Genomic DNA, 24,079 nt, shown 5'->3' with positions numbered 1-24,079 from the left:
GTGAAGGGCTTGTAAGTTTGCTCCAAACTGGATCTCAGCTACAGTTTTATTTAAACGTTGGTCCTGCAGGTTGTGTTTGTCTTATACAGTGGTTTGTTTTACTGTGGTGTTGCTCATTAACACCATATGCAATGTGCTGGCTCCTATGGAAATTTGGTCCTGTCCTGGAGAACTTCCAATACAGATTGTAGCTCAGCTGTGCAGGTGTTGAGTTAAATGTGGATTTTTCTGATGTTACAAAAGTAGTGATCAGCTCCAGTGTTGCATTTACTTGCAGTATTGCAGCTTCTCCTGAGGATGATATTCCTGTCATCTTGGTGTGGAGCTGGCTGAATTAAATCTCTGATACTTCTGAAGGCCTCTTGCTGTGGATGCTATTGGAAAATTTTGTGTGTTAATCTTTGCTTCTGGCTCCAAGGAGTTATAATAGCCTTTCCTCTTTTGCAGAGTGTTTACCATGCCTCTGGGAACGTTCCTCCTTCCTGTTCTCTGTTTCTTGGGAGCAACAATTCCACGGGGACTGCAGTATGTCACATTCTCACACAATGCTACAAAATTCCTCCACCTGTCCATGGACTCGGAGTCTGGGACCATTTATTTGGGGGCCACCAACTTTCTCTTTCAGCTGACATCTGACCTGCTGTTGGAGAACATGGTTCAGACTGGGCCAGTTCTGGACAGTAAGGATTGCCTCCCGCCAGTCTCAAAACTGGAGTGCCCTCAGGCACACCACACTGACAATCACAACAAGCTGCTACTGGTGAACACTGTGCAGAAGGAGCTCATTGTGTGTGGCAGTGTCCACCAGGGAATCTGTGAGAAGAGGAGCCTGGCATCCATTGACCACGTCCTCTTCCGGCCAGAGAGCCCTGGTGACACTCAATATGTTGCTGCCAATGATCCCAACATCACCACTGTGGGACTCATCGCCTACTCGAAGGATGAGGTGCCCTTGCTGTTTGTGGGACGGGGGTACACTAGCCGAGGAGTGGGAGGAGGAATTCCTCCCATCACGACCCGGAATCTCAGGGCCCACGGAGGGGATGTTCAAGCAACAGACTCTCACTCCATTTTCTCCTATGAGGAAACGGCAAAACTGGCTGTGGGCCGGCTGTCAGAGTACAACCACCATTTCATTAAATCCTTCACTTACCACTCCAGTGTCTATTTCCTCTTCTACCGGCGGGACCTCAAATCCCAGTCGCGTGAGTACAAGACCTACATCTCACGCATCTGCCTGGATGACTCCCACTATTACTCGTATGTGGAGTTACCTCTGCTCTGCCAGAGCAAAGCCAACACATACAGCCTCCTGCAAGCAGCCTATGTCACCCGGCCAGGAAAGGAACTGGCCCAGGGGCAGCTGGACACTGAGGGGGAAGTGCTGTTCGCAGCTTTCTCTGCCTGGCAGGCTTCCTCTGGGAAACTGAGCGAGGAGTCTGCGCTCTGTGTCTACACAATGGAGGAGGTGGATCGCCTGACCAACTGGACTAGGGATGTTTGCTACATGAGAGATGGGAAGTCAGAAGAAGGCACAGAAGTGGCATATATTGAATATGATGTCAGTTCCAACTGTGTCCAGCTGCCAGCGGTAAGTGGCTTTGTGCTTTTGAGCAGTCTGCGGCGTGTTCTTGTGTTGTTCTGTGTTCCTGAAGTTATCTTGCTTACACAGATGGATGTTGAAATCTGGGTTAAAAGCCTTTGGGCTCAGTCTGTTGTGTCCCACATGGGCAGGATTCCTTGCAGAGGGAGAGGATCTGTATATGGCAGTAGGAAGAACATCTGGTGTGATCTGGCCCCGAGGCCTGTCTTGTGGCAATACCAGGCAAGAGCACTGAAGCTGCTGTTCAAGTCGTTCTTTATCTGTGTCATCTCCTGGTCTGCACTGCAGGGAAGGAGAGGAGCATGTGTATGTGCTTCTGTGCATTGTGAAGGGAATTTAAGGGGTGTGCTGAGTCCCTATTGCTTAGGGTGAAGTGCACCTCACAACAGCTTCCTGTAAGGGCACTCGGGAACAAAAAGGAATATTAGCAAAATGAAGTGTCGACAAAGAGATATTTAAAACCCTCCTGCATGAGCTCCTGTGTAACAGGTTTTAAGTGACCCTGCTTTGGCAGAGGCGTTGGACTAGATGGTCTCCAGAGGTCCCTTCCAACCTCAATAATTCTGTGATTCTGTGAAAATCACAGTTTCCTATAGACTGCTTTAGTCCTGCAGACTTTTGGGCATGAGAAGGACCTTCTCCTGAGCTGACTTTTTCTCCAGAGCTGTAAGAGGTGATAATCCTTTAAGTTCAGCGACAAAAGCATGATGGGATGTTGCAGGATAAAAATGTGACCTACAGTGACTGTGACCCTGAATTCTCACCATCTGGCAGCCACACTGGCTGCAAAATCAGAGACAGTGATTCAAACACAGGGCAGCAGTGCTCTCCTGGATGCAATGTCCTGGCATGAGGCTCTGTGACTATGAGCAGCCTGTTTGCACCAAGGGTATTTCAGGTTCTTAGCAGAGCACTATGTTATCTTGTGTCTTCTCCCTACAGGATAGGCTGTCCAGAGAATTGCCTCTTCCTAGCCTGGTGCTGCAAAGAGCAAAGCGTTACCACAGAGCTTTAGAAGTTTCTAGGGTTGGGTGTGTGGTTCAAAACCAGTCTTAAAATTATGGTTTTCCTTTCAGTAGCTGAAGCTGACTGTAGAGTGCTTGTGGGACAAGGGAAGGGTAAAGAGCAGCCTTGGAGCAGAATGGGAGCAAGGGTAGGAGGAGTATGTAAGAGTTGGGAAGAAGAAGACTGCCCAGCTTGATGTCCTGCTTTCACTGTATTTCTTAGGCATGCCCTATGAGTCCTTTGAAAGGCCACATGGAATGACTTGTCACAAGTGATTTTTAGGGGAGCTTAAGAGAATTAAATGTTGAACAGGTATGAGCAGATGAATCCTTCATTCAAAATGATGTGTAGAGTACCCTTATACCATTTGATCCAATGGAGAAGTGGATGCACAGGGTGGGAGAAAAAGGCAGTCTCTGTGATTCCTGGTGCATGATTCTGGGGTCCCAGCTGAATGGTTTGGCTTGAGTGGGTTGACCATAGTGTGATGTCTTATTAACAAGTGTGTCCAATGATATGTAAATGTCCTAACAAACCTGATCCTTCACCATTCAGCACATGGTAGTGGTTGTCGTTCAAATTGTACCTAACATCATGTAAAGGTCTGTGCCAGCTCCAGCCTGCTCCAGTTAGGGCTGAGTGAAAGTGGCTGTCAGTGGACATTTTATGCAGGAACAGTTTTAACTTGTTTTCAATGGTGACAGCTGGATGTAAGGATAATGCTAATTAATTTCACATTTTTCTGTCTCCAAACCAACTAGTGCGTAAGGTATGCCCTTTTCCTTAGTTAGCTCTGCCTCTGGGTTTTAGCCCAAAAAGGGAGGCTAAGAATGAGTTTTACAGTTCAATACAATCTCTTCAACTGGGGAAAAAAAAATCCCAGCTTGTTTTCATAAGAATTTCAGACCCAGTACATTTGTTCAGTTTGCTGGAGATTCATTAGTTACAAGATCCAGGAGGCTGTGTAGATGCTGTTTAGTGACTTAATAAATTGGAAGTGTGAAACATGTTTCTACAAGGCTTGGGAAGGCTGCATGTCTTCTGTGGGTGTAGTTTTCAAGGCATGTATCTTGTCCTTTTGGTTTTACTCCTTTTCATGCATAGATATAGCTTGTCCTATTGTTGTTTCCTACCTGTGCAGATAGGATACACACAGCAGAAATCACAGCAGCAGCTGCTGCATTTCATTAAGGCACTGGATGATTCCTCAAGTGCATTTTCTGCAACGTTGCCAAGATGTTATTCATTGCAAGCAATTCAAATAGCTTCTATGTAAATTTATATAAGTACTTTATACAGACAGCCCCTGTGAGGCCACGGCTGGGCTGTGCTAGTACTGGGAGAGCTTGCACAGGTCACGTTGGTTTATGGTAGATAAATGTTGTGTGTGAGGTGACTTGCCCTTGGCATCACATAAAGGCAACAGCAGTGCTGAGCACGACTGGCTTACAAATATTTCTGACTTGTATGTGGACTTTTTTTTAAACAGTCTTTGAAAAATCAGCCGGTAGTGAGATCTTTAGGCTCCAGAATTTGTACAAAGGTTGCAAAAGATATCTCAAATCCCATTCAAAATAAGCACTTAATGCTTTGGAACATGGAATTTTGGCAGTGGCCTGCTTCCTAATAAATCTTATAGGAAATGGATAGCTGGACAAATAGAAGTCTTTAAGTTACAAGATGATGGAAGAAGCTTAAAAATCAAATGACAGGTGGTAAGAAAAATACATACTACTAAAAATGAATGATAGTTTAGAGGATGGTAAGAACAAGCAATCATTAAAAGCTATAACCTCCTCAGACTTTGTCAGAACCTTATACTAAGTGTGCAGAAAAATCATTGAAAGGAAAACAATAAAGCACTGGACTGAAAGCAGTGCTAGACTGACGTGGTTTGTTAATGGAACTGCTGTGTCAAGCCTTGCTTCCCAGCGAAGATAACCTGCTCAGCTCTTTTTCCTTCTCAAATGCATTAAATATATTTTACTGTGGGATTTCCATAGACCTTACCAAAAGCTGCTGATTGCTTCTAGTTTCTTCAGGAAGTAGCCAAGTATTTAAAAAACAAACAAAGCCAACAGCAACACAAACAACACCAAAAAAAAAAAAAAGAGAAATGGGAGGAGAGGGGAGAAAGGGCCAAGTTTTCCATGAGATCAGTGAGTGGAGATAAGCAGACACCTCAGGAATGCCATGATGTTCTGTTATCGTGGATCTCTGACGGGGGCAGCTCCATTGCCTGGTGCCGGTTGGTACCGTGCAGCCTGAGCTGCCAAATGCAAAGCCACAGACAGCAGACAGAAGGAATATGTAACCCTGCTCACAAGGAGTCTAAATTGAACCACGTTGCCTGAGGCTAGAGAGAGAGCTGGAGTCAGTATGGACTGCACAGTTAATGTGCTGCTCCACGCTTAGCTTTGTCAGAGTAATTAGTAAGGGGCTGGAGAGGAGATTGAAAACATTATCCATAAGGGATTTCGTGATGAAAATACTGAATTTACACAAGCCACATTGTCTGAAGACAAGCCACTGATCAATTAAAAAGTGGTCTTTTAGGTATTAATTGTTGAGTGAACAATCGTGCTTTCAGTCTCCGAAAGGATACTGTAAAATTGAAATGGATATGGAACAAGGTGCCAAAAAAGATATAAAGCAACAGAGGAACTATCCTAGACAAGACTGAGTTTGTTACTTAGGAAGAAGATTAATCATAATGGGATATCTTTTCTCTGCACACAACAAATAGTAAATATGTTTGCATCATTTGTTAGAATATAGTAAGTGAAGGTTTGGTGGCACTGGGAGGGAGCTAACTGGAACAGAAGAATGACTGTTTCTGCACAGAGCAGTGGAGTTCATGTTCAGAACTCTCACAAGGCTTAGAAGGATTGAAGCAGTGTGCAGTGATGTCTCTTGTGTGTGCTCTCTGATTCCTGAGTGCAGTTAGTAAGCTCTTGGGAGCAGGTTGTGTCCCACCCTGTGTTTATGTATGTCCTGATGCACTGGGATTCTACTTCAGGCTTAGTATTTAACTTGTAGGTGTTACAGCAAAACCATGCAAATTGTCACAAGGTGGCTTTGCACTGGAAACAGAAATTCTCTTCTTTTTTCTTTGTTCAGGAAAACACAATCTTCCCCAAAGCAGTATCATGGCAGCGTGTAACAGCAATGTTTTTTGGAGAACTTAAGGGAGTTTCAATGCATTTCATTATTGATGCTGAATGAACTGGCTGAAATGTCTGCAGGATTCTGTGAGGGTACAGACAGCCAACATACCTAAACTAATTATTAAAATATGGGTGGTTTTGCCCTCAGTAAAAAAGCCTTAGAGAGGTTAAAGCTGAATTCACTGCTGGAGAATTTGGGTAGAAGGGGGATGGTAGGAAATGTTAAATGTGATAATGTTATTTGTACCCATTTTTTTGGTACTGATTTCCCTGTTCTTTTCACTCCTCCAAAAAGGACACCCTGTATGCCTATCCCTGTGGCTCTGACCACACTCCCAGCCCTATGGCCAGCCGGGTACCCTTGGAAGCAGCCCCACTCCTGGAGAAAACCGAGGCCCGTCTGACAGCTGTGGCAGTGAATGTGGAAGATGGCCACACCATTGCTTTTCTGGGAGACAGCAGAGGAAGGCTGCACAAGGTATGATCAGCATGCAGCAAAGAGGATGAAACTAACCAGAGATGCTCAGGTAGAAGGGGAAAAGGGCAGTTTTTATTTTTCCCTGGGAAGTTGGGTTCCTACTAAAGATCATTACTATCAGATGGTCTCTTCTCACCCTGTACTGCCTGTAGAAAATGTGAATGCCCCACACGTGGTCACATTGCCTTTGGTTACACCTGCACTGTGCCAGCAGCAGGGCTGGTGCATTCTATGTGGTTTGCACAGGTATTTCTGGGTATGTGCTTCACATGGCTGAAGTCACTGCACAGGGGTTCTGGTGGGAACTTAAAATCCTTGCACACAGCAGCAGTGCCAGTTTGTTCCTGTTGTAGAGCATGTGACACCAGTTCCTGTGGTGGTGCTTTGCCTGCTCACAGGTGTGACTCTCTTGCAGGTGTACTTGGGAGCCCAGGGAGAGGCACACACCTATGCTTCGGTGTCTATCCAGGTGAACAGCATGGTGAGTGGAGACCTGCTGTTCGACCAGTTGCAGGAGCACCTCTTTGTCATGACCCAGTCCATGGTAAGAGCAATTTCATCCTTTCCACAGAGGAGTTGAAAACACTAGGTGTCCAGACAAACTGCTGACAGGAGCAGGGGAGGCAGGGAAACTCCATCTGGCTAAGCCTGTGCTGGGCAGCAACTGCCTGCCAGTTTTCTTACAGGAATGGGGACTGACCTTTCCCAAAAGCTGGAGGAAGCATGGAGAAAGCCTTGTTACCCTAATCCGTGGCTTGTTTGCGTGTGCATTTTCTGAAGTCTGTCAGGCTGTCTCAGTAATGATGGAGGAATATGGAACTGCAGGCTGTAAAAAGCTGCTCTGCTGGCATGAATACAAGGGACCACCAATTCCTGAATTCTGCTGTCTTGAGCAGGAACTGTTTGGACAACAGTTTGGACAACAGTTTGAATCTCCACTTGAGCAGAAGAAAGCTTCTGTGTTCACATGTGGCCCATCTTGGTTTTGCAGGAGTTTAAAAAGAGAAAAGAGAGGTTTTGTGTCATTAAAGTGTAGCACTTCTGGTTATAATCAGTTAAAAGATCAAACTGTTCTTCTGTAACCTACAAAAAGCAGAAATGTGTGATAAATGTATTCAGGTAACAGAGGTATTTTCTAACCAGGGGTATAATAACAGTCTTGCAGATGAAATCAGGCTATGGAATGACCCATGTGAGGCACCTTTCTCTTTACCCCTGCTTTCTGTAATTAGATTTGTGCCTAGGGGCAGTTGGAGGAGAAGAGGCATTGCAATGCCTCAGGCTTTAGGGATATTGATGTCTGCTGAGTAGGAAATCCAGCTATGGATACTTTATTTGAGAGGATTTTTACCACCACTCATATCAGCTCCTTGAGCTGGAAAGAAAAGGATCCTCCTAGCAAAGGAAAAGCAGTCCTTGAGTTACCCTGAAGGAAAGAACAAACAAAAAATGAGAACCACTGCTTCCCTTTACTCCCCCAGTGCACTTTGAGATACTTGTAAAATTTGTAACACTTCAAAGCAGGAGTTGAAATCTGTGAGTGGAAGAAGATCAGGGAAATCTGAAATATATCCTTAACAGTAGTTGTTCTGCCAATTAAAATATGCAAATTGCATCACGTACTTAGCAAAAGTAATAGGTCTGGGATTAGAAGTTGGTATTTCAAAGTAGCTGACAGTAGTAGCTGAAGTGTAGTAGCAGATTAAAGAGGGCAAGAGGCTGAAATCAGCAAGGATGGTAAGTTAAAGCAGAAGAATTTTGCAAGTAAAATTTACCCCGAGATGGCAGAAAGTTTTTGCTCCACACTGATCAAAGCTTCAGGGTCTACTTTCAGTCAAAATGGTAGTTCTGTCAGGTAGAGCCAGGCAATAGTGCAGGTGGATTCAGAGGCCTCAGCTGTAGCTGCTGTCTCCAGCTTCAGTTACCAGTGTGTAAGGAGAGATTACATGAGTCCAGAAAAGCAAAAAAGTGGATGATATTCAGTTGGCTGTTCTATAATTCACTGTGTTAAAATGCAGTTTTATGACTAAATACGATTTCCTCTTTGGAAAACATGTTGCAGAATAACCAATGAATAGCAATACAGTTTGCTTTCCTCAGTGTCTCTCTGTAGCCTGATGTTTAGATGTCCTACACCAGTATGTGAAATGGAAATTGAAATTCCAGAGCCCATTCAGATGGGCTCTGGAAACTTGTTCTTATTTTGTTTGTTTTTAAGGGAGTTGTTTTGATGAGAATGTGGATTATGGGACTTTTTGGTTAGGTATAAGAAGCCAATGACCTGGGAGCTGTGTTGTGTGTGCTGTGTTTTCCACTTTTCATTTTTTCTCTGACAGGTGGTAAAGGTTCCCATAATGGAATGTTCCCTGTACTTGGACTGTGAATCCTGTCTGGCACTGAAAGATCCCTACTGTGGCTGGTGTGTCCTTCAGGGAAGGTAAGATAGATCCCTCTTCACCTGTAAGGATTTTGGAGAGAGAGTGCCTAGGGATTGCCTTCACTTACTCTCTTCCTTTTATCTGCATCTGGATTTTGTTTATCTTTAGTTCCTTTATGGGACATTTGCTCTAACTTACCATTCTTCTCTCTGCTTCCCTGAAACACTGCCAGCAGCAATAGCAGTTGCATACAGGGGCATCTTTCCATTGATTTTTGGGTCTTTGGCATCGCACACGATTCACCTGTTCATTAGATTTCAGCCTGGTTCTAGTCTGACTTCAGCTCAAACTATCACATTGCAAGTTTAGAGAAACTATCTTATCTCTTCTTCTGTTGTCTTACTTAGCACTCTTTCACTACTTGTTCTACTGATGTTGCTTAATGAGACATGGTTTATTCCAGTGTCTGTGTCTGCCTGCTGGCTCTGCTTCTCTGTAGAAAGTCACAGGATTTAGTTCATGACCCCTGAAGCCCGAGAAGCGCCTTCCCATCTATAATTTCACAACAGTTCATCCTGTTATTGAAGGTGGTGGGAGGCTGGGACTTCAGTGGCTTGTGCAGCAGCTTCCCCAAGACTCTAGCAAGGCTTGAGACAGCTAGTGTCTGCTTGGAAGCCAAACACAAGCTGCTGCTCAGGTCTCTCACAGGGCTTCTTGCTGTTTCCCTGCAGGTGCAGCCGTCGCTCCGAGTGCTTGCGGTCCAGGTTGAGTGAGCAGTGGCTCTGGAGCTTTAACTCTACACAGCAGTGTCTGTCTGTCCAGTCACTAACTCCAGCCAATATCAGCAGAGAGGAAAAGAGAAATGTGAGTGGGGGTGATCCTCTGATGATGCTCAAGCTTATAGAAAGTCCTCTGCAAACTGAGGAGTCACAAGTTTTTCTGTTGCTTTCACTGGGGGGCTGAAACACTGAACCTTCAGGCACGTTGTCTGCCTCACATGAGGGACTTATCTCCTGGTACAGCCAAGCTGTTCATTCAGTTGTTTGGCTGTTTCTTTGTTTTCTCTAAAATGAAATGTCCTTGCCTGCAAAGAGTTATTCTGGAGTATGTGATGCCTGCTTGGATGGGGATCCTCCTTGTTTTAGTATATATAAGGTGCCTGTGTCTGTGCTTTCAGTGTTTCTGTCAGCTGCTGTCAGGAGGACCTGAAAGGAGTGGCCCAAAATTACAGCTCCTGTCTGGCATGTGATAGCTAGCAGAAAAGCTAAGAAGGTGTTGGAGTGATTTGAAGTCTGTCATTGTGTCAGGAAGTGGCAAGAACCTGTCTTTTGCTAGAGGCTTGGGCAATGGGGGAAGTTGTCAGTTGCTGGAGGAATGCCAGGTTCAGTTCGGGAATGGCAAGAGATGATGAATGGAACAGTCAGTCTTAAGAGACATAGGAAAATGAGCTTTTTGTAGATAACTACTTTATGGGATTCTTCCTTTGAAAAAACAGAACCAAAAATTTATATTAAACGAAGGCAAATTATTTACTAGATATTATTGAACTGACAGATATTCTTGGCCATCTCGGACTTACCTTCTCTGCGTGAGGAAGAATTTTACTCATGTTATTTTGAAGATTACGAAAGCCCAGCAGTTCTGACAGAGTCAGGAATCATGTGTCCTTCTCCAGATCCCAGCCAAGCACCAGCTTTGCCAACAGGAACAGGTTAGTGAAATGCTTTCAATGGAGCATGATAGCTCTGATAACATTGTTGGGAGAAAGTATGTTGTGGGCCATCGTATTGCCGGGATTAACAGCCATGAATGTATGTGGACTGTCAGCAGGTGTTCATTTCATTCCTCATAATATCTGTTTGCTTTCTACTTGTCACACACATCCTGTGCTATTCTGGGCTGTTGCCAAATTCCAATGCCAAATTCTAATAGTTGGAAAGGAGATCCTGTTTGAAGGGGTGTATGCAAATCTGAACGTGATCTGAAATGCAGTCTAGAGAGGTGGCTGGTTTGGAAGCTTTTTCCTAAATCTGGAGAGAAAACTCTCATAAATATTGCTTTATTATTAAAACTAAACAAAAAGCAACCTTCTCAAAATCCATGTACTGGGAGAAGGAAGTACATGTAAGGAAAGGCAAGAAGAGACCCATGGTCCTTAAAGATATAAATAAATCTGCAGTGTGGCATAACCTCAGAAAATACACAGCCTGTGAACGATAGTTGGCTGAGTATTGCTGATTGGCCACTCTAAAGAACCTGGAAAGTTCTCAATTTGTTTTCTTTGCATTGGATTTTACCCAGCCTGTCAGTGTGAGCTCTGATGAGCTGATCTCTTCAAAGAGTTTGTTCATCTGAAGTAAAAGGCAGATGTCCATTGGGACACATTCCACACCTAAATGGCTGAACAGAATTTCTGTGCAAGTATGCAGCTGGCTAATAGGTATGAAGCAATCTCCATGGACATAACATGATACCAGAACTCAGTTAACACACTCATTCAATCTCAAACTCCTTCATTTTCAGTATTATTTGCAGTATTTTAATACCTGGATATCACACAGCTTTAGTCTAGAACAAACCCACCAGGTCTTCATTCAGGGTGGTCAGGCAGAGGGAATAGGGTTTCATGCATTGCCATTGCAAACAGAGTGGGCAGGATTTGCTTCTCTGTTTAGTTGTATGGGTCTGAATTTAAGCACAGTTGTGAAAAATCAGTGTAGATAAAGCCACAGCCTAGTTCTCATTATTTTAGGCTTCAGATATTCTTATCAACTCCTTTGTAAGTCAGTCTTGCTTTTATTGCAAGATCCATTTCCTACATTACTTTCATATTTTGCTTGAGACTTATCAAGTGGCTCCTGTTCTGTAGCTTGCTTGTGGATGGTTTCTGTGCATTTGATCTATTTGTATTGTCCTTTTGCTTCCGCAGTGCTTCTCCCACTCAATGAACTATGGCCAGCCCCTAGCACAGAGCTTTGCTGTTTAACTGTGCCAGCTTCTTCTTCATGTTCTCTTGTTTCTCAGGCTTTCTCTCTCCTTCACTGTATTGTTATTCCTTCTCTGCGTGGCTTCTGTACTCTGCTAAGATTAATTTGAAGCTGGTAACCAGATTCATACATTGTTTTCTAAATGAGATCTCATTAGGGCCTCAGATAACAACACTTTCCTATTCCTACTTATAATACTTCCCCCAGTTCACTAAAATATTTGCCATTTTCCAGCTTTATTTTAAAGGTTGCATGCCAGCTTATCCATCATATGTAGCTGTTGAGCTCCAAATTAGTAGCACAAAGTCTTGCTCTTGATCTGCAAGTGCTTGACCTCATCTTCTGTACTGTCAAACAGCATTATTGGCAGTCATGGGAAATAATGGCCTTTTTGGAGAAAGGAGTATTTATAAATATGGTGTCATAACCCTGAAATCCTGGGAGGTGTTAGCCCTTCCACCACTGCCAAATGCAATCATCTCTATGACAGTGATAGGAGTTGGCAGTATTGCAGTGACTCCAGCCTCCAGCTGCATAGGCTATACCCTTATTTTCTGCACATCCTGGATTTCAATACACCCCCATCGCTGTTTTATTAGCATATTGCTTCCCTTGCCATTCTGTCAGGTATTCAGCTTAGACCTGACTGGTTCTTCACATGTTGATTGTTTTGCTGTGACTAGAGATTGCTTGCAAGAGGAGCTCTGAAATCTCGTTCTGAGAGGAACACAGTGCACAAGGTTCTTATTACTTACTTTTATTGCAAACTGCCCTAGAGAAACAGCAGCTCCTGGGGTTGAGCAGAGAATGCAGCATACTCCCATTATTTGGAGAATTAGTAACCAGCTCTAAGGTTGAAGGCATTTGTCTGGGACAAGATTAATAAGGTGATTTAGTACTGTCTTATGCAAAATATCTCCTTCCAGCTGATGCTATCAGCTGCAGTAAGATTTGACCCTCTCTGCAGCTATTTGGTCTAGAGAAAACAGTGACAGTCTCTTCCCAAAGAGAACAGGGCTATCCTGAGGGTTGTAATTGATGTGAAACCTGGATTTTAAAGCAGATAAGCCTTCAGTCGTTGCAAGTGAGATTACAAATCTTATAAACCTCTTTCCTGACTCACTTCTTAGTCTGGTCATAGAATAAAGCTCTCAAGGTAAAGGCAGCATGTGAAGGGCACATCAGTTCTAAGGTTTCATTTTCCTTTGGATGACAAAAGAAGGCAATCAGCTTTGAGCCTCAATGTTACTTCTTCCTGTAATACAGAGATGGCAGTGGAATTACAGAGATAAAGATGGACAGATCTTCAGACTAGTCTTCTTTCCCATGGGTTGGCAAGAGCTGTCACAAACTACTCCTGATGAACTTGTCCAACCTGTTTTTAGTGTCCGTAGGATAATCCAGTGATTGAGGTGCTAAAAGCATGGAAGGGAATCTGCCTCAATGTTTGACAGTGTCTATCCTAAAGCATGCTGTGTCTCCTAACAGTATGGCAAACTTGTAGGGGCTCCATTTCTAAGAAATTTTTATTTTCATTTTCAGATCATGTCACCATAAAGCTTGTAGTGCGTTTCCATGACATCTTCATTGCTTCTGTGGACTTCTCTTTCTATGACTGTGCTGCAGTGGCCCTGCTGTGGAAATCGGCACCGTGAGCACCTGCTTTTTCTCTTCTGTAGTTTTAGGGAGGGTGGCTGTCCCTTTCTGCTTGTCCTCTCTTAGCAGCTGCTTTTCTGTCATTCCTCCAGGTGCCAGAAGTGTGTGAGCAGTCTCTGGGGATGTAACTGGTGCATCCAGCAGCACCTCTGCACCCACAAAGCAGCCTGTGAGGAGGGAGTCATTATCTACAATGAAAGGGTACGTGTCCTGCTCAGACCTAGTCCTGTGTGCCATCACAGCCTTGGTGAGTCAGATCTCTTTTCAGGTAAAATAGCAGCTGTCAGCAAGGAGATGAGCTGTTGGAGCAGAGAGAGCTCTCCTTGGTGTGACATGGGGCTCTGCATCCCTGATACTGCAGGTTTCTGGGGAAGTGCTGTCAGATGAAGCAGGTCATTGTCCTGGGGCTATGCAGCCAGTGCTGTCAAAGTGGTAGGACAAGAGCAAGCTGGCAGGGAGGCTGTGACAGGGAGGTGGAACATGTGCCCAGTGTGTCGCTGCCACAGGTGGCCTTGCATTTTTATGGAGGATGAAGACTAGCAGACCTTCTTCTGAGAGGAAGCCAGTGCAGGCACCTGTGTGAAGAGGGAGTGTTGCTGGATCTTCTGCACTGTGAACATTCCCCAATCCCATCACAAAAGATGGTACAAGATGTAGCTCTCATTAAAATCCAGAGAGTGAAACAGCACCTTGTCTATGGGAAGTCATACAGAGTGTTTTTCTGCTTGGGTTTTATTGTATTCCATTTCTTTCCCTCTTCTCATCTCACCGTGTTGTTTCTTCCTAGGCCCAGATCCCAACCTCTATTGTGTATCCTTCTTCGGCTGCTCCCCTCACCAAGTCCTCTACCACAGCCCCCACCACGGCCCCAAAGCCTGTCACCACCCCTGTGCACGTGGGCCCGAGCACTGTGCCCCACACAGAGGCCATCCACGTCACGCCCTCCGCAGCCCCGGAGCTGACGACGGAGCCCACACAGAGCCCCGGCTACACCCACCTGACCCTCTCCACCGAAGCCGCCTCTCTCCAGGCTGCCACAGAGGCCCCACTGCCACCTCCAGCAGACAAACCTGCCGTCACTGTGCCAGAGACAACTTCTCCTGCTGCATCTGTCCTCTCCAGCCCATCTAAAAACATGGATCACATAGCCTTGCCCACTGAAGGGCCAGCCACAGCCCAGGATGCCTGGCACACAGACCCACCCACCACCCTCGGGGGTAGCCCTCTGCACACATCTCCAGTGGCAGCTGTAACACCTTCCCCTCAAGTCACAAGTTTCAAGTGGCCTCCAAGTCCTTTTCCTACCACAGAAGCACTGACATCTGCCATCTCATCTCCTCAGACGGCCAGCCAGGTGCCAGGGAGCCCTGTTGTCTCTGATGATGCTCCTGGATTGCCAGGAACTGAGCTCCCTGTTTCAAGGCTCCCAACATCAGCTCCTCCTCAGTGGCTGCTGGAGAAAGGCACAGAGCTCCAGGACACAGAGGACTGGATGGATTTGCTGCAGGCTGAGAATGACACATCTCTTTTCTCTGCTTCTACTCTTCTGTCGGGTGATGGCGATTCTTCAGAGAGGGATGTCCCTGACTTTCCCAGGATCCTTCACCCTGACCTCGATTATCAGTATGATGCCCCTGAGTTTTGGGAGGAGGTAAGTTACTGGCCTTTTGTAATTCACAGTCTAAGGCTGTAACTCTTTGAAGTTTTCTTACAGATTGTCAAGTATTTCAGCACACAGGAGGGATTGTGTCCTGTGGGTTTTTTTTTTCCAGAGTGAAGAGCCTAGCTGGGGTCCAAATGCGTGTCCTTGTGTGGAGGGAATCCAGGGATCTTCTCTGTTTCCAGTCAATGTGGCGAGGAAGATAACCCTGCTGGGAAAGAACTTCCACCTCTATCAGGTAGTCAGCTCAATGCCACCACCATCAAGAAATTGCATTAATGCAGGGCATTGTTTGGACAACCTGGCCACTCGGCTGCTAAAAATATGTGTAAGATACAGATGTGACTCTACCTAGGTTTCTCCTAGAGGAATAGCCTATTTCTGTGCATAAAGAATTCCATAGCTGGATGTATTCGTGTGTAGAAGGTCACCAAGAGAAAGGGAGAGTACAAGTGTGCACCAACCTGCTGGAGAATCTGCATGTGTTTGGATTAAATTGCACCTGTGCTGCACTGCAGATGATAGTTCTTGGAATGACTTTCTGCTGAATCCATCCTGTTTGTTTGTCTTTCCATAAGCTAAAGACAAGTCATCTGTTCCCTTTCCTTTCTGGCATGCTGATGTTTATGTGGCTATTCCTGCTGTACTTGAAACTTCTGCAGTGGGGAAAACCACTATTGACAGTGCTGTTTCTTAGGTGTGCCTCTGATAAAAATTCTCTTTGCTTCTCAAGACAGAAGATGGTTTAGTAACCTTTGACCAAAAAAAAACCCAACTCAGAACATGCAACCCACAGTCTTAATTGTTACTTTATACATTAAATCTGATATACTGCACTGCTCAGAGGAGCACAGCTGGTTCCAGAGAGATGCCTATCTAGCTTTTTTACAGGAAGTATCTAAACAGTTCAGTGGAAGGTTTACAGGAAAGAGACAGGGAGGAGAAATACACACTTACTGGTTTTGACATGCTCTGCCCTCATCTGTGTACTCTATTCTTCATCTCCAGGCTAGCGTTTCACAGGGACGTACTGGCATAACTTCACAGTCCCACTGTTTGTTTTTTTTTCATTTCTCCCTCTGTGCTAAGTTCTCTGCACAGTGACACACGTGCTCCTTTCTAGGTGTTTAGTGTTGGTTTGCTTTTCATATATGGAGGCAGTCACAGCATAGAGGGGCCTTGAATACAGCATAGAGCTGGCATAACAAGGGGAGTGAGAGGAGCATGCTGCTGGTTTGGTGGCATGGGGAAGGGTGCTGAACTGGAGAGGTAGGACAACACCTGTGCAGCCTGAAGCTCTCTGTCACTGAGGAATGGTGCCATGTGTCTCCTCCTGCAGGACCAGCAGTGGGACTATGAGTGTGTCTTGAATTTGGAGGGGAGGACAGTGGTGATGGAAGCTTATGTGGAAGGAGAAGAAACAAACAAGTCCCTCTGCTATATCACCTGCCAGATGAACCAGGTGAGTGCTGTGCCATTTCAGAGTTCACACAGGTGCTGGTTTTGCTCAGCAAGAGAATAGGATGGAAGGCAAGGTCTGGAGGAAAGAGCTTATTTTGCAAAAGTATTTATAGACTGTTTAGCACTCTGGTGCCCTGAGCTCTGATGCTGCTGCCTGCCAATACTGATACGTTCAACCTTAGGAAGATTGTGCAGTCTGAGCCACATGACCTGTTGCTGCGCTAGCTGTAGCAGGGGATTCTGAACTGGCCAGCACAGTGCCATTCCTGCTTTAGCTTGAGGCATTGTTGTTTGTCATTCTCTGCATCATGACTCTGGAGATGATTGTTCTTTTGTGAGAAGAAAAATGCTGTTAGTACTGATTTTGTCCTTGGTGATAGAAGCAGGCCTGTGGATTGAAAAATTATCAGACAGACATGTACACTTCTGTATGCTGTGTGAATTTTACTTAAGGCAAGATTTGAAAGCAGAGATGTTATTTTCAGTCTACAAACTCATATAGTTAAGGGAGAAGAACAACACAGGCTCTTGTACATGAGCCCTGCAGACCAATTGTGATCCTATAGCATCAGCTCTATTGAAATTACATAAATGCCAGCTTGAGCAGCTTTCTGAGCAGGTGGCTTGTAGATAGGAATTGGCCACTTAGGAATCAGACAGGAAGTTAGACAAGTATTGTTGTGAGCACAGACTTGGTTTTCAGTGTTCATCTTAGTGAACCAAAACCTGCTACTCTTTCTAGAGCAGAATTGTGACTGTGAACCAGTGAGGACAAGCCTGTACTGCCACAGCCCCAACTAACACTGCCTTGTCTACATGCATGGAAGTTCCATGTAGGCTGTTTGTGTCATGCACTGTTCAGTATTGAGGCTGGTCCTTCTTGCCTATTCAGCTGGTTTGTTTTTGCCTCTGTTAAGTCCTCTTGATGATCTTTGTCTTTGCAGTACAGTTACGCAGCACCTCAACTTGAATTCAGTGCTATGGTGTTTGTACAGAGGCGACGACACCTTCGAGTGGACAGTGCTGCAGATCTTCATGGTAGGAGTGCAACACCTTCCCAGTAAAAACACAGCAGATGAGGTGGAAGGGAATTGAGAAAACCTCAAATGAACCTTTTTATACTATTGTGGTAGTCCTATCACAAGAAAACTGAGGAAAACAGAGCTGCGCTTCTGTCACTTGTCACGGGGGCAGGAGAAGGAGTGGGGTCTGTAAAAGACATCATGCTGCTGGGTTATGTGTGTGCCCTGTGGGAATGTTTGCAGGTACCTCTGAATTTTTCTCCTTTGCAGTGACTTTTTACAACTGCTCTGTGGGACACACTGATTGTAGCCGCTGCCAAACAGCTGACTCAAAGTATAACTGCGTGTGGTGTGGAGGTGACAACCCCAGCTGTATCTTCAGGGGCTCTTGCAAGGAAGAAGTTGAAGACCTGTGTCCAGCACCTCTCATTCACTCTGTGAGTAATTTGCTCACTGGTGTACTGCACACAGGGCAAGGAGGGCTTCATTCTGCAGTGGAAGTCAAAGGGCTGTGAACTCAGAGTGCAAACAGTGCAGCTCATTAATTTATTGACCGTCTGAAGAGGAAGTTCAATTGGAGTCCCTCAGTGTTGTGAGGATTCTAGACTGTTGTTGCTGGGCTTTCAGTTTGCTAATAGAGAACAGTGGGGAATTATTAATTTGTATCTCAGCTGAAACTGGTGCACCAGAATCATTCAGGAGCTGGGAAATGGTCCACAGGATGAATCCTCCAACTGTCCTGAGCCAGACCCTGAAACAGGTTGGCCCATCTAAGCCTGGGGCAGAGGAGGGTAAAACCTAATAACAACAGCACAGCAATGATGGGAAAGGCATGACAGGTTACTGGAATTAATTATTTTTTGTCTGTTTATTTTAAATGTTTCTTGCTAACTGCCACATGAGAAATGTCTGTAGCCATGTGTCCCTTTTGCTGTCAGCTTGTCCTCCCTTCAGTGGCACACAACATCCATGTGCTGCATCTTGTCTTAGTTTGGATGCTGCTCAGAGACAGAGCTTTGACATTTGTGCAGCATGCAATTCATTGTCGTCCTGATGCTGAGGGGGGAATGGTGCTTGTTGCTTCAATACTAGTAACATGTATTGGCTTGTGCATTCCCACTTTTCAGCAGAAATGCCCTGTGGAGTGGTCAGCATGTTGATGGGAAGGCAAAGTAGGGCAGTCTTTGCCTTCTAAGTGGATTATCACCTCTGGGTGGGGACTGCTGGCAGCAGCAAGGTATGGGAAAGAAGGCTTCAACTGTGATGTTCTTTATGGCCTTTCTTCTGATGAGGCTGCAACCTGGGACTAGTCCAAGCCAGTAAAAGGAGTCAGCAGGAGTGACCTGAACAGGCAGAGTTTGCACCAGGGCAGCTGAAGGGCCCTGTGCTGTAGATCAGTCACCAGACTGTGGAGGTCTGAGATACTGTGACATTTACACATGCGCGGATGTCTTTGCAGGTGTACCCCCTGTCTGGACCAGTGGAAGGTGGCACTAGAATCACCATCACTGGCTCAAACCTCGGGCAGAAACATCAAGACATTGCAGAAACTGTCACTGTTGCAGGAATTCCCTGTGCCGTAGATGCTCAAGAGTATGAGATCTCTAGCAGGTAGAGTATCTGTGAAACCTTTCCCCAGAGGCAGGTGCTGGCTTTTCCCTGGCTGCTGACCCAGCCTGAGATGTCTTTGCCTTTGCTGTAGTAGGTGTTGAGCCCTGCCCATTCCCAGGAATTGCCCTGAGTAAGGTCACTGTGTAAGCACTTGCTCAGGCAGTGACCCTAGAGAGATAAGGGTGTGTACAAGGTGACAGCCAAACAGTGATGCAGTGTTCCAACCATGCTACCCAGACAGAGCCCCCTGTCAGGTCAGAGAGTTGTGGGCTCAGAACCCTGCAATTTCATGGGTGTCTCACTCAGCCACAGGAGATTTCAGTAAAGCAAAGGACACGGCTTGTGCAAGTATCACTGATAGGGAAATAGCCTGACCATGTTAACACAGGGTGAGCATGGGAACACATAGTTGAAGGCACACCCCTAGACAGTCAGTCTTCATGTGCTAGCAAGATTTCCCCCCAGGAGCAAACTCAAAGAAAAGATCCTCTCTGGCAGGGACAGATGAGGAAGTCCTGGTGGGCCCAGTGCCAGGAATGGCACTTCTGGTGGCCAGGAATGCCTGATAGATCACACAGTGCTTGTAAAAGTAGTGGCAAGGAGAAGGATGAGAAGCAGAAAGACCTGTCCTCCTGACTCTGGCTCATGTCAGTGATAGAGAATTGTGCAGCTGGTGTGTCTGGCCAGGGCAGAGCAAAATAATAAAGCAGTAGTTAGGTGTTAAGAGGTATGAATGGGAGATAACTAGGAAGCAAGGATAAAAGGATATTTGTGTAGTTGGCCTGTGGCAAGGCAGGTAGGTTGAAGCTTTGGACAAGAGAAAGAGAGGAGCCAAACAACCAGCAGGAGAAGAGGAGGGCAATTGTGAGTAAACTCTTATCAGAGCTATCACAAACATGTTTTACATTCCATGTTAGCAGTAGTTGTAGCACCCTTCCCTCTAGGAGCCAGGTAAGATCCTGTTGGGAATGGCTTGCTTTGTTCAGCAGTGTTGTCCTGTCTGTGCAATTTGTTTGTCTGGATCCATCTGCTTTCTGTTTTCATCCTAGAATTAGAGCTTAATCTTTCTGGTTTTAGCACTATCTGTGTTCTGTATCTGTAAATCACCTGGCATCACAGGGTCTTGGTTTGGACTTCACTGCCTAAGTTCAAATTCCTCAGCCTCTTTAGTTGAGGGGATATAGCTGTGAACCTGGAACCCACTCCTGAGCAAGGCACAGACAAAATTAATCTCCTGCTATGCAAGAGGGCTGGGAAGTCTGCAGATTACCTTTTCTGTTAGCAAATGAGTGCTGTAACATGGGACTCCTTGCTGCTCTCTTCAAAGTATAGTTTGACTTTTCATCTTGTCAGCATCTCCCACAGCAAATGATGTCTGGAAGAAGGGCTGGGAGGAATGGCTGGTGCAGATCAGGGGATCTGGCTGGTTGCAGAGGCCACTGGCTGAAAACCAGTGACAGCTAAACCCAGGTCTTGAGTCTTCTCCTGCATCAGACACTGCACTAATGTGTGGATTGACCACTGGCCAGATGCAACTGATTTTGATCAGCTCTGGAATATAGAAGAGCTCTTGGACTCTGTGTATCTGTGCCATAGTGGGTTTCATCCTGTCTGTCCCAGAAGGAATAATTTTAGATAGGATGGGAACTGGTCCCTGCTTTTTTTATGCTGCACCTAACCCAGCTTTTTTAGAGGTGTTTCTCAATGTTTGGTCGTGTATGCTGAGCATCAGATGAGGCTGGAAGAAGGGAACTGTGGTTGCTAGAAGTTTTTAGGACACGCTGACATGGATGCAGCTCCCCTGCTCTCCCCTGGTGTGACTTTGTTTTTGGGTTGTCCTGCAGCATCGTGTGCATCACTGGCGGGAGCTGGACAGAGAGGTTTGGGCATATTGTGGTGGAGGTACCTGGAGGAGGTCGTGGAGTTTCTGGTCATGTTTTCACCTATCAGGTAACATAACTATAATATGTCCCTTGCTTTCCCAGTGTCTCTCCTAAATGGCTGTTTATTGCATGAGCTTACAGGACTCTACCAGGCACTTGCTGCTGGTATTTTTATCTGATTTTCCTGCTGTTTGTGTTGTGTGGTGTACTGGGATTTTTTTTTGTTCGTTTGGTTTGTTCCTTCCTCACCCCCCTTTAGATTATAAGAACAGCTGTACTGGTAATACTAAAGATTCTGTAGTCTATTGATTTTATTTCTTTTTTGACAATGGTAGCTGTTAAATACTTAGAGATGCTCTGTATTTTTCTTCTATGTTTCCAACTTGAAGATTTTTTTTTTGATGGCTTAACATCATACAAAGACTTTTCTTTTGTTAATATGCAAATTGCTGTTTGAACATGCTTTTATCTTCTGACCTTCAGCAGCTGGTAGCAGTAAGTCCAAAATTCCTGTGCATTTTGTGGAGAAATGTTTCCTATCATTTTTAAACATGTTTCTGATAATTTTTGATATCTTAAACCCAGCAACTATGAAATAATATTTAAGTAACTTTTAAGTACAATTGCTTCTTCCTTTCTGTGCAATTTACAAGAGATTCTGACAAGTCTTAGGTTCTTCAATTTTTGGCTTGATATATATGTACTAGATTATGCCTGCTACTCTTATTTTGGTTATCACCAGTCTCTATTTAGAGACTAGAAATGGTGTACATGTTTGCTTTTTATCCTTTAGTCTTCTTCCTCCTTCTTACTTCATGGATCTTGCTTTTTGTTTGTTAGCAGTGACTTACTTGTGTCACTCTGCTAAATTTTGCTGCAGCTCCTCAGTGGTACTAAGTTTTCTTTTTGTTACAGCACAGGTCTCAACAAAAATTCTTTGGGCACCCTGCTGTTAATCTCCTCATCTGCTAGGCAAACAGGCAATTTATTTGCTACCTTGTTTTTCCTAACCTGAGTTATTAATCCAATTACGGATCTGAACAATCCCTTTGGACTGTTAATCCTCAGGTTTGTGTGTGAGGCTCACAGCTCTGCTGTTTGCAGCATCCATATGCCTTTGGCAGTCTGTGGAAAGGTCCTTGATTCATGTTCTTTCTGGTGTGATTGATCCCTCCTCTTCTCAGTAAAGTAGCTGCTGGAGTATAGCTGAGGCCTGCCTGTGGTTTGGATGTGTAGCTTCTATTTTCAGAGCATTAGAGGATACTGGAGACATTCTGCTCTTTTCTTTCCTTGTCTTGTCTTTTGAGGTCCTTATCACTCATTTCCCCTTTTTTTTTTGCTTCCCTCTTCTAGAATCCAGAGCTGAAATCCATTGTTCCAACCCAGGGTCCCAAAGCAGGAGGAACCTGCCTTACCCTTCTAGGCTCGAAGCTGCTGACTGGGCATCCTAATGAGATCAGTGTCCTGCTTGGAGACCTCCCTTGTCAGATGTAAGATCAGAAGTTGCCAGTATGCTAGCTGTGCACTGTCCTGAGTCCTTCCTAGAGCCTCCCAGTGTGTGATGCTGCCTGGAGCAGCTGGAGCTCTGCTTTCCTCTGTGTTTCAGGGGATCTTCCCTGTGAGGATCATGGCAGCAACCTCAACTAACTTAGATTCTAGCCCACCTTCCCTGGATGTGAGCAGGGCTGCACACCTCTGTTCTGCTTGTCCCTTGACAGGACTGTAACCCACCTTGACACTCTGCTGGTGGGGAGCTGCAGTCCTGCAGCCTGATCCCAAGAGCTGCTTGTTCCTTTGCACCTGGGGACACGTAGACCTGCCTCACCTCACTGCTGGTGAGGAGGTACACATACCTTGGTAGCATGTGTCCAGTCCCTTCAGTCTGAACAGTGACCGTACCTGCTTTTTGTCTGCGTGCTGCTCCCAACAGCTGCCCAGCAACTACTACTTGCACAGATAAAGCACAAGAGCTTTCAGCATGAATTTAGGAAAATAGCAGAAGAGGTTTGCAGACTCTCTGCAAAGAGAAAGGCACAGTATACAAAATCTATCTCTGCAGTGGTTGTATTAATCCCTTGTTCTTCTTCTCTCCTAGCCTCTCTGAGATGACAGAAGATCAGCTGGCATGCCAGACAAGTCCCAGCAATGTGTCCACAGAACTCCCAGTCACTATCAAATACGGGGAGCAAGAGCGGAGGTTGGAAGGATCCCTCTTTAGATATACTCTGGATCCCAACATCACTTTTGCAGAGCCACCTAAAAGCTTCCTCAGGTACAAAGAATGAATGTCCCTTCCCCTGGGCAGTGTGCTGGGGCTGCAGCACCAATGGCAGTTCTCTTGAGTAGCACTTTGTGGTAAAGCCAGGCTTATGCCAGAATGAGCATAAACAGAAGGATAGGAGCATGGACAAAATTGAGCTAATGAATAACAGGTGAGCCAGATCAGCTACTTTTGTCTTTCAGTGGAGGGAGAGTGCTCAGAGTTCATGGATACAACTTGGATGTTGTACAGAAACCAAAGATCCGAGTTACAGTTTCTCCATCTGAACGCCGGCGCCGAGGAGTGGGGCGATGGCGAAGGATCATCCCAGACTCTGAGTGTCCTGAGGACTCTCTGTGCAGCATCCAGCAGGTAGCAGGTCACTCTGTGGAGGTGTGGTTGCACAAGGGTTGATATTCCACCTCTGAAGAAGTGGACCTTCTGTCCCTTGGGCTTTTTTTCTCCCACCACTTGCTGTTATCTGCTTGGATTGTACCAACAGTCTTGGCCCATGGAAGTGTTCTCTGTCAGGCTGAGAGGTTAAGCACTTCCACAAACATTTCCATGGGCTGGGTCTGCCTCTGCCTAGAGATGTGGGACAGAAATAGCAATGCACCAGTGTGGAGATAAAGGAATCCACATCCGAGCCAGAGAGTTTGTGTGGCTCAGTGTGTCTGTGCTTCAGATTCTTCCTTTTGCATATTTCAGTCTGTCTCTGTAGTTCTTGGGATGTCTTTCACTCTGAGATACAAAACCAGCCAGAGAAATCACCAACACTACAATAATTTTCTGCTGTCCTGCTGCCAGTCTGTTGAGATGGGTCATTACAGAGGTACAAGGTCACGGAGCATGCAGCAGAATTTGCAGAAGTAGAGGGTGGTTTGGCAGCCCAAATAGAAGGATTTGCA

The 24,079-nt window shown here is 45.4% G+C and overlaps 1 protein-coding gene across 5 annotated transcripts in view; it reads left to right on the top strand.

Moving 5' to 3' along the window:
- Positions 1–24,079, top strand: part of PLXNB1 (plexin B1) — a 77,067-nt gene that overhangs the window by 37,362 nt on the left and 15,626 nt on the right. For all 5 annotated transcript variants that reach the window (XM_021531442.4, XM_021531427.4, XM_077786133.2 and 2 more), the window contains 18 exons: positions 448–1,591; positions 6,071–6,253; positions 6,669–6,797; positions 8,590–8,690; positions 9,363–9,495; positions 10,186–10,342; positions 13,161–13,269; positions 13,367–13,475; positions 14,062–14,925; positions 15,047–15,172; positions 16,274–16,396; positions 17,340–17,433; positions 17,688–17,854; positions 18,877–19,028; positions 20,873–20,978; positions 22,265–22,401; positions 23,007–23,183; positions 23,375–23,543. In XM_021531442.4, the coding sequence (XP_021387117.3) occupies positions 458–1,591; positions 6,071–6,253; positions 6,669–6,797; positions 8,590–8,690; positions 9,363–9,495; positions 10,186–10,342; positions 13,161–13,269; positions 13,367–13,475; positions 14,062–14,925; positions 15,047–15,172; positions 16,274–16,396; positions 17,340–17,433; positions 17,688–17,854; positions 18,877–19,028; positions 20,873–20,978; positions 22,265–22,401; positions 23,007–23,183; positions 23,375–23,543 (4,170 nt within the window). In that variant the 5' untranslated portion in view covers positions 448–457. The remainder of the gene's footprint in view (positions 1–447; positions 1,592–6,070; positions 6,254–6,668; positions 6,798–8,589; positions 8,691–9,362; positions 9,496–10,185; positions 10,343–13,160; positions 13,270–13,366; positions 13,476–14,061; positions 14,926–15,046; positions 15,173–16,273; positions 16,397–17,339; positions 17,434–17,687; positions 17,855–18,876; positions 19,029–20,872; positions 20,979–22,264; positions 22,402–23,006; positions 23,184–23,374; positions 23,544–24,079) is intronic.

Source organism: Lonchura striata, chromosome 12, assembly GCF_050655825.1.
Source record: "Lonchura striata isolate lonStrDom1 chromosome 12, ASM5065582v1, whole genome shotgun sequence".
Taxonomy (NCBI): domain Eukaryota; kingdom Metazoa; phylum Chordata; class Aves; order Passeriformes; family Estrildidae; genus Lonchura; species Lonchura striata.
Note: the sequence above shows the minus strand (reverse complement) of the source record. Positions and strands in the feature narration are given on the sequence as shown.